This window comes from Heterodontus francisci, chromosome 34, assembly GCF_036365525.1.
Source record: "Heterodontus francisci isolate sHetFra1 chromosome 34, sHetFra1.hap1, whole genome shotgun sequence".
Lineage (NCBI taxonomy): Eukaryota > Metazoa > Chordata > Chondrichthyes > Heterodontiformes > Heterodontidae > Heterodontus > Heterodontus francisci.
In genome coordinates, this window is record NC_090404.1 from 19366384 (window position 1) to 19376522 (window position 10139).

The window sequence follows — 10139 nt, forward strand, 5'->3', positions numbered from 1 at the left end:
ATGTGAGAATTTGATGTTGCTGCACCTCTGATGTAAAACTTATGTGAAGCCTTCTGTAGCTGCATCGCTTGAAAGCCTACACAGACTGATCTTCAACATCGCCTGGAAGGGACTCTTCTGGGAAGATCCTAGTGGCAACTGCCTATTCGCCTTTGGGACATTTCACCAAAACCAAGGACATCTTCTGTACCTACTTATATTGAAAAGTTTTTTCTATTTCTTCCGAGCAACTGTAAACAAAAATTCCTTTTTTCCCCCCAGTTAACCAATTTGCTACGTATGTGTGCATGCATGACGGATAGGATAAAATAAAGGGCTTTACTATTTCAATTCGTGCATATGTTTACTTCGTTTTTGGTTAAGACTTGGTTTATAGTAAATGGATAATTTTATTGTTTATTAAAGAAATCTGTTTGGTGTGCTTTATTCTGAGGGAAAAAGAGAGTATCTGATTAACTGTTTCGGTAAGTGAGAAAATTTAAATATATGTTGTGACCTGTGGAGAAGCGGGACTGAATTAACAGTGCACTCCTGCCTCGGTCGTAACAAAATCAAAAAAACTTCATTAGCTGTAAAACACTATGAGACATCCTGAAGTCACAAAAGGCAGTATACAAAGACAAGTCTTCCATTAACAACGGAGAAAAGGCCCAAAATTGGAACAGTCAGTAACAGAACATCAGCCGTCTCTTCTCTTACAGAAATCAGGGACTCGAACACTGTGCATTGGACACAAAGCTGATTTATTGAACATATATCTAGAATATTAAACTCCAGCCCAGTTACAGGGATTAATGTCAAACGAAACTAACACCAACTGTCAGAATGAACATGGTTCAGTCCCGGATGTGATTAACAGCAGAATCCAACCCCTGCAGTCACTTGTGAACTCGCTGGTGTCTCAGTAGGTTGCATGACTGAGTGAATCCCTTCCCACACGCAGAGCAGGTGAACGGCCTCTCCACAATGTGAACTCTCTGGTGTCTCATCAGATCATTTCTGCTTTTAAAGCTCTTCTCGCAATCAGAACATTTAAAAGGTCTCCTGTCAGAGTGAACAAACTGGTGTTCAGTGAGGTTGGATAAACGGGTGAATCCCTTCCCACACTTGGAGCAGGTGAACGGCCTTTCCCCAGTGTGAATGCGTTGGTGTGCCAGCAGGTTGAATGACCGAGTGAATCCCTTCCCACACTCGGAGCAGGTGTACGGCCTCTCCCCACTGTGAATGCGCTGGTGTGTCAGCAGAGCATGTTTGCTTTTAAAGCTCTTCTTACATTCAGAACATACAAAACATCTCTCAGAGTGAACAAGTTGGTGTCTCAGGAGATGGGATGACTGAGCAAATCCCTTCCCACACTCTGAGCAGGTGAATGGCCTCTCCCCAGTGTGAACTCGCTGGTGTGCGAGCAGGTAGAATGACCGAGTAAATCCCTTCCCACACTCTGAGCAGGTGAATGACCTCTCCCCAGTGTGAGTGTGTTGGTGTGTCAGCAGATCATTTTTGCTTTTAAAGCTCTTCTCACATTCAGGACATGGAAAACATCTCTCATCGGAGTGAACAAGTCTGTGTCTCAGGAGATGGGATAATCGGGTGAATCCCTTCCCGCACTCGGAGCAGGTGAACGGCCTCTCCCCAGTGTGAACCCTTTGGTGCATCAGCAGGTTGGATGACCGAGTGAATCCCTTCCTACACACGCAGCAGGTGTACGGCCTCTCCCCAGTGTGAATGCGTTGGTGTGTCAGCAGAGCATGTTTGCTTTTAAAGCTCTTCTCACAGTCAGGACATACAAAACATCTCTCAGAGTGAACAAGTTGGTGTATCAGGAGATGGGATGACTGAGCAAATCCCTTCCCACACTCAGAGCAGGTGAATGGCCTCTCTCCAGTTTGAGTGTGCTGATGAGTGTCCAGTTCTGATGGATAATTGAATCCCTTACCACAGTCCCCACATTTCCATGGTTTCTCCATGATGAGGATGTCCTTGTATCTCTCCAGGTTGGACAATGAATTGAAACCTCATCCACACAGAACAAATGAAAGGTGTGATTTTTTTTTTTTCAGGCTGTGTAACTAGTTAAAGCTCTTTCCACAGTCAGTGCACTGGAACACTCACTCGCGTGTGTGTGTCTCTCGGTGCTTTTCCAGTCACACTGATGTTTTCCCATAGAGAGAACTGACAAACATTTCTCCTTCCACATTCAAAGGCTGATGATATTCAGGTCCTGATGAATCGAGTAACTCTGTCAGATCCTGATGTGATGTTTGGTTTGAGTTTCCCATCTTCAAACCAACACCCTTTAAAAGGAGTTTACAAAAGTCATAGCAATCAGTCCAGAATAGAAATTCAGAACAGGCAATTCTAGTTTCTAGGGAACATTCCTAACTCTTTCTTTTCCCCAAGCATCTGGTCCATTCAAACTAAAAGAAGCCAAAACAAGCAACAGGAACCGCCCAAACGAAACCAGAATTTTGTAACCAGTGTCCACGAGAGACTCTGTACCCGGTGGTATGAAGTGTGCTCCCTCTCCAGGGCCACCCGGGCACGGACAAGAGAACAGAGCAGAGGCTGGCAGCCAGTGTGACCACCAGCCCCCAACATGGTCCCCGATCATCCTGGACCTACACATTGCTGTTTTAACCAGGCCCAAGAGCAGATCCAGGAAAAGATCCTCTGACTCACCCACCTCCCTCCACACCGAGCGACCAAACATTAGGAAAGTGGGGCTAAAGTGTAACCAAGGCTTTTGATAAGGTTCCAGATGACAGACTGGTCACAAAAGTAAAAGCCCATGGGATCCAAGGCAAAGTGGCAAGTTGGAGCCAAAATTGGCTCAGAGGCAGGAAGCAAAGGGTTGATGGAGTTTTTGTGACTGGAGACTGTTTTCAGTGGGGTTCTGCAGGGATCAGTACTCGGTCCCTTGCTTTTTGTGGGATTTATTAATAACGTGGACTTGAATATAGGGGGGTTTGATCAAGAAGTTTGCAGATGATGCAAAAATTGACCATATGGTTAATAATGAAGAAGAAAGCTGCAGACTGCAGGAAGATATCAATGGACTAGTCAGGTGGGCAGAACAACAGCAAATGGAATTCAATCTAGAGAGGTGTGAGGCAGTACATTTGGAGACAACTCACAAGGCAAGAGAATACACAATAAATGGTAGGTCTCAGGCCGACCCCAGGTGTTTATGAAGCTTCCCACCCACACACGGCTCCAATTCCTCCCCTGCGCCCACAATCTCCTCCCACCTCCCGAGTCGCCTGTTTCACCTCAATCCATTTCCATCACCCGCACTGCACATGCTCAGAGCACAGACCAATCCCACGACGATGCAGGGTCTCCTGTAGTCATTGATAGGGGATTTTCTGACCTGCAGGGGATCCTGGGTAATTAATCCACCATGATTTTGCGTCATCCCATTGAAATTGAGGCCGGAGAGACAATGAATGAAATTATTAAATAAATTATACAAAACCCGAGTGCCCAGCCATGTACTACGGTGTGAATTACAATGGGACTTCTGTTCATTACCCACATTTGGACTCAGGAATTAGAGGGACGTTTACACAATTTGCAGATGACACCAAATTGGGTGGTAGAAATAATAATGTGGAGGACTGCACTGAAATTCAGGAAGACAGAAACAGGCTGGCAGACTGGACAGATAAATGGGAAATGAAATTCAACATAGTGAAATGTGAGCTGGTTTATTTTGGGAGGAGGAATAAGGAGGCCAGTTATTGGTTAGAATGTAAGAAATTAAATGGAGCAGAGGAGCAAAGAGATCTGGGAACAGAGTCACATAAATCACTAAAAGGAGCAACACAAGTCGATGAGAGAGCAAAGAAAGAGCTGATGTTCTTTTCTAGAGGAATACAATGTAACAGCAGGGAGGGAATGTTAAATTTATAGAGAACCTCACTTAGAAGGACTGTGAGCAGTTCTGGTCTCCATATTAAAAAAGGATATTGAAACACTGAAGAAAGTGCAGAATAGATTTACAAAGATATCACCAGAGAGGATGGTACTATCCAGCAAGATTGAGCAGGCTGGGGCTCCTTTCTCTGGAAAAGAGAAGACTAGGAGGAGATCTGATAGATGTCTTTAAAATTATCAGTGAGTCAGAACAAGGGGGCAGCAATATAAGACAGACATTAACAGGTCAAATAGAGAACTTAGGAGCAATTTCTCTACTCAGAGAGTGGTGAGAATGTGGAACTCACTGCCATGTGGAGTGGTTGAAGCAGATAGCAATGATGTGTTTAAGGAGAGACTCAATATATTTATGAGGGAGAAGGGAATAGAGGCAGGGTGGGATGAGGTTCATATGGATTATAAACACCAACACAGACTAGTGGGGCTGAACGGTGTGTTTCTGGGCTGTAATTCTGTGTATGTACAGCAGGAGTCGATTAATGTTTAAGCCTGCAGGCCCAGGGGTGGATTAATGTTCAGGTTCACAGGGCCCAGGGGTGGATTAATCCTGGTGTTCACAGGGTCCAGGATTAATGAAAGGTCTGGCTCTAACTTTTATACTCTGACCCCTAGTATTAGGTTTCCCAACCAGCGGAAATAGTTTCTCTCTATACTATCTGTTCTAATTAATATCTTGAAAACTTTGTTAAAAGCACCCCATAATCTTCTATATTCCTGGGAATACAATCACTATAAGGTGATGCATTGTGGCACAAGGCATAGGGAGAGGCAATATATACTTAATGGCATTTATAAAGAGTGCGCAGGGACAGAGGGACCTGGCGGTTCATGTGCATAGATCTTTGAAGATGGTATGACATATTGACAGAATAGCGAGCAAAATGTTTGGGGCCTTGGGCTTCATGGATAGAGGTACTGAATACAAAACCTGAGAAGTTATGCTGAACCTTTCTAAAGCTCTGGTGAGGTCACAACTAGAGTATTACGTCCAGTTCTGGTCACCACACTTTAGGAAGGATGTGAACGTCCTTGAGAGGGTGCAGAGATTTACCAGAATGGTTCCAGGGATGAGAGAATTTAGTTACAAGATTGTGTTGGAAAAGCCGGGATTGTTCTCATTGGAGCAAAGCAGGTGGAGGGGGAGATCTGATGGAGGTGTTCAAGATTATGACAGGTTTAGATAAGGTAGACAAAGAAAAGCTGTTCCCATTAGCTGATGGTACAAGGACGAAGGGACACAGATTAAGATTTTGGGCAAGAGATACAGGGGGTATGTGAGGAAGACCTTTTTTTACACAGTGAGTGGTAATGACCTGGAACTCGCTGCCTACGAGGGTGGTGAAAGCAAAGACGATCAATGATTTCAAAAGGAAATTGGATGGGCACTTGAGGGAAATAAACCTGCAGGATTACGGGGATAGAGCGGGGGGAATGGGACTGACTGGATTGTTCTACAGAGAGCTGGCATGGAATCAAAAAGCTGAATGTCCTCCTTTTGTGTTGTAATGACTATGACTCATTTGTGTAATCGCTACTTGTTATTTAACCCTTGGGAGTCCAGGTATCATTCAGGTAAATCTACACTGCACTCCCTCCAAGGCCAATATATCCTTCCTAACGTCTGGTGCTCTGAACTGAACTCAGTGCCCTAGGGCTTTGTGTATCTCAGTGCTTTTCCAGTCACACTGATAACTGAAATGTTTTCCCACAAGCAGAACAGACAAACCTTTTTCCTTCCATGTTTAAAGGCCGATGATAGTCAGGTCCCGATGCACTGAGTAACTCTGTCAGATCTTGATGTGATGTTTGGTTTCAGATTCCCCATCTGCGGATTCTCCCCTTCTTACTCCCTGTAAAAGGAGTTTACAAAAGCCATCACTGTCAGTCCAGGATAGAAAGTCACAACATTCGCTCCTCCTGCTTCCTGGTCCAGGATGGCCGTTCATGCGCTCTGCAGTACACTGTCCCCTGGAAAGCTGGCGGCTGTTAACCCCGGGCCTGTCACCGGGAGAAGCCCCGCTGCCGCCCCGCTCAGTGCAAACGCGAGACCGGGAGCTTCTTACTGGGGGCGTTGAGGCCTACAACGGGTGTTTCTGAAGCCTCCCCACCCACCCCATCACTCCCTCCGCCCCGCCGCCACTTACCGGCTGGAGATGTGACTCACAAGCATCTCTCCATCGCCATCACTCATACCGCGCCCGCCCCAGACACTGTTCGCCACCAAGCCGGCTCCAAAGTGAATGAGGATCCGTTGGAATAAAACTGGGAGACAGGAAGCACAAATTCCAAAAATTGTTTGGCGCTGCGCCTGTGCACTGGTCTCCTGTGGTGTGAATAGGGAACATTCTCCACCATGGACAATGCTGGGTAAAAACCCCGCCATTGTAGACCCAAATAAATGTAATCATGTTTTTGCTGTAATCCAGATTCCCCAAAACAGCAGCAATAACAGCAGAATCCAACCCCTCCTGTCATGTGACCTCAGTGGTGTGTCAGCATGTGGGATGAACGAGTGAATCTCTTCACACACACAGAATATTTAAACAGCTTCTCTCCAGTAAGAATGTGCTGATTATGGATCAAATCCTTTGAATTTTGAAAGCTGGGATGTTAACAGGTGGGAAGACTGAGTAAATCCCTTCACACAGGTGAAGTATCGGAACGGTCTCTCTCCAGTGTGACTGTGCTGGTCTATCAGTAAATGGGATGACTGAGTGAATCCATTTCCACATTCAGCTGGTGAACACCCTCTCCCCGATGTGACTGCACCCAGGAGCTTCCAGCTCAGACTGGAACTGAATCCCTGCCCATGGTCAACAACAACAATGTGCATTTATATAGCATCTTTAACATAGTAAAAACATCCCGAGACTCTTCACAGGAGTGTTCCTACTTCTGAGGTCCTGCTTGTTAATTTCCAACCACCTCCCTAAATCCTGACTGCAGGACCACATCCCTCTTTCTGCCTATGTTTTTCGTACCAATGTGGATACGACTGCTGGCTGTTCACCCTCCCCCTCACGGTGCTCTGCAGCTGTTCAGTGACATCCTTGATCCTGTCACGACGGAGGCAACAAGTCTGCGGCTACAGAAATGCCTGTCTGTTCCCCTATCGAGTATTGTATCACTGTTGATCCTCCAGTCATCTTTGTGCCCCCCTGTGCAGCTGAGCCAACCATGGTGCCATGGACTTGGCTCTGGCTGCAATCCTCAGGTGAACTACCACTCTCATCGGTATTCAGAACTGAATACTGGTTGGAGAATGAGATGCACTCAGAGAACACCTGCACTACCTGCCTATTTCTTCATGACTGTCCGTTGGCCACCCATTGCTTCTCTCCCTGCATACTCTGAAGCTGTGGGGTGACCATATCGATAAACGTGCTATCCATGAAGCTCTCAATCTCACGGATAAGCCGCAGTGACGCCAGCTGCTGCTCATGCTCCAAATCCCGGAGCTCGAGCTGTTACAACTGACGACGCTTCCTGCACAAATGGTTATCCAGGACACGGGAAGTATCTTGGTGCTCCCACATGGCACAAGATGTACCTCAAGCAGGCTGTAAGAAGAGAACCCATCAAGGGAAGTTGTAAGAGAAGGCACCCAGCAGGGGCAGCTGGAGAGAGAGAGAGAGAGAGACAGAGAGACAGAGAGAAAACGCCTGCTCTCTGAAGATATAGAGCGAAAAGCTATGGAAACTTGAACCTTTTTTTGAGACTCGAAGTTTGTAGAGGGGTAAAGGGCCCACAGCATCATCAGAAATCACACTATCTACAGACGTCCAGATCAGAGGTGCTTGGAGAAGGGAGCGAAACTGGGAGGATTTTGGGACTTTTAACTGCAAACGATTTTGTCATCAAAAAGGATTGTGTAACGTATCAGTGTGGTGTGAGATATTCAAGTGTTGAATAAGTAAAGAAAATACCTTTGATTGTAATTTAGGGTGTCAGCTATTTACAAAGTTCTATTTAATTAATTGGGGATTTCTTTTTGTTGTTAGAATGAAAGACTTAAAACATGAAATCTCATGTGATTTATTAAATCGGTCTGGGGGTTCATATCTCGTATTTTTCATCTTGTCAATCTCTCTGAGGTCGTAACAACTAGAAAGGGAGACTGAGCTGGATACCTCTTTTTCAGCTGGCACAGACACAATGGGCTGAATAGCCTTCTGTGCTGTAAATTTTATAGAGCACAGGATGAGCAATGTATCATAGAATTCTTTTTTCTTTCTTTTTGGGCCTCCTTATCTCGAGAGACAATGGATACGCGCCTGGAGGTGGTCAGTGGTTTGTGAAGCAGCGCCTGGAGTGGCTATAAAGGCCAATTCTGGAGTGACAGGCTCTTCCACAGGTGCTGCAAAGAAATTTGTTTGTTGGGGCTGTTGCACAGTTGGCTCTCCCCTTGCGCCTCTGTCTTTTTTCCTGCCAACTACTAAGTCTCTTCGACTCGCCACAATTTAGCCCTGTCTTTATGGCTGCCCGCCAGCTCTGGCGAATGCTGGCAACTGACTCCCACGACTTGTGATCAATGTCACACGATTTCATGTCGCGTTTGCAGACGTCTTTATAACGGAGACATGGACGGCCGGTGGGTCTGATACCAGTGGCGAGCTCGCTGTACAATGTGTCTTTGGGGATCCTGCCATCTTCCATGCGGCTCACATGGCCAAGCCATCTCAAGCGCCGCTGACTCAGTAGTGTGTATAAGCTGGGGATGTTGGCCGCTTCAAGGACTTCTGTGTTGGAGATATAGTCCTGCCACCTGATGCCAAGTATTCTCCGAAGGCAGCGAAGATGGAATGAATTGAGACGTCGCTCTTGGCTGGCATACGTTGTCCAGGCCTCGCTGCCGTAGAGCAAGGTACTGAGGACACAGGCCTGATACACTCGGACTTTTGTGTTCCGTGTCAGTGCGCCATTTTCCCACACTCTCTTGGCCAGTCTGAACATAGCAGTGGAAGCCTTACCCATGCGCTTGTTGATTTCTGCATCTAGAGACAGGTTACTGGTGATAGTTGAGCCTAGGTAGGTGAACTCTTGAACCACTTCCAGAGCGTGGTCGCCAATATTGATGGATGGAGCATTTCTGACATCCTGCCCCATGATAGAATTACAGAAAGCTTAAGTCACAGAAAGAGGCCACTTGACCCATCGTGTCTGTGCTAGCTGAAAAACGATCCACCGATTCTAATCACACCTTCCAGCATTTAGGCTGTGGCCCCGCAGATTACGGCACTTGAGGTTCATATCCAGACCCCTTTTGAATGAGTTGAGAGTTTCTGCCCCCCATCACCCTTTCAGGTAGTGAGTTCCAGACCCCCATCACCCTCTGGGTGAAAAAGGTTTTCCTCATCTCCCCTCTAAATTTTCTACCAACCACTTTAAATCTATGCCCTCTAGTCACTGACCTCTCTGTTAAGGTGAATAGACCCTTCACCTCCACTCTATCCAGGCCCCTCAAAATGTTGTACATTTCAATAAGATTTCCCCTCAGCCTTCTCTGTAATAAGGAGAACAACCCCAGCCTATCCAATCTTTCCTACCATTCCTCGAACCTTACCACTTAAAAATAAAAGAGAAGACTTTCCCTTCTGTTGATGTCACTTAAATCTCGGGAAGCTGCCCCTTATTCTGAAGAAAACCGGAATGTTTAATTTCCAGCTCCTTGGACTAACTTCCTAACTTTGGAGAAAGGGAAAGAAAGCTACAATACTTACCAGCAAATCAACTCACAGGCTTCCTGACTCGGTGGAAATGAGAGAAGAAACCCGGAAGCGGCGGCGAGGATGGGGGAGGCGCTACACCATCGCTTTAATGGTGTCCCCTGCCTCCCCCCGGGGCCCTCGCCGGACGTCCGCCGAATTCGGCACCTCTGATTCGGTGCCTGAGAGCCGCTGAGACTCGGTGTTGCAGAGGCTGCGCTCGGCCTCGCTCAGCTTCCGGGAGCCGCAACACGCATGCTCCGCGCACACAGGCAGGTTCTGGGAGGTACGGGGCCTTCCCGCGCCTGCGCGTTGCGGCCCTTGGGATGGAGATAGGTCGTTTTCATCGGCGCGGAACATTCTGGGCATTGTACCTGCCATTTACATGTCGGAAAATGGACGGAAAGTTTATGTTTCACACTCAAAAAAGGTATAAAACAGCGAACATATGTTGAGGACGCGCGTTTACTGGGAACGTAACCACCAGGTGGTGCATCG

The 10139-nt window shown here is 46.7% G+C and overlaps 1 protein-coding gene across 1 annotated transcript; it reads right to left on the minus strand.

The window, feature by feature from the left end:
- Window positions 1–726: 726 nt before the first annotated feature.
- LOC137349144 (zinc finger protein 132-like) lies at window positions 727–9904 on the minus strand. Its single transcript, XM_068014544.1, has 3 exons — window positions 9657–9904; window positions 5663–5786; window positions 727–2294 (listed from the first exon to the last, which is right to left on the minus strand). The coding sequence occupies exon 3, from the start codon at window positions 1965–1967 to the stop codon at window positions 879–881; it is 1089 nt and encodes a 362-aa protein (XP_067870645.1). The 5' UTR covers window positions 1968–2294; window positions 5663–5786; window positions 9657–9904; the 3' UTR covers window positions 727–878.
- Window positions 9905–10139: the final 235 nt, after the last annotated feature.

Excerpts from the sequence above, each read along its gene's own strand:
- LOC137349144 (XM_068014544.1), bottom strand. The coding sequence starts at position 1,967 with ATGGAGAAACCATGGAAATGTGGGGACTGTGGTAAGGGATTCAATTAT.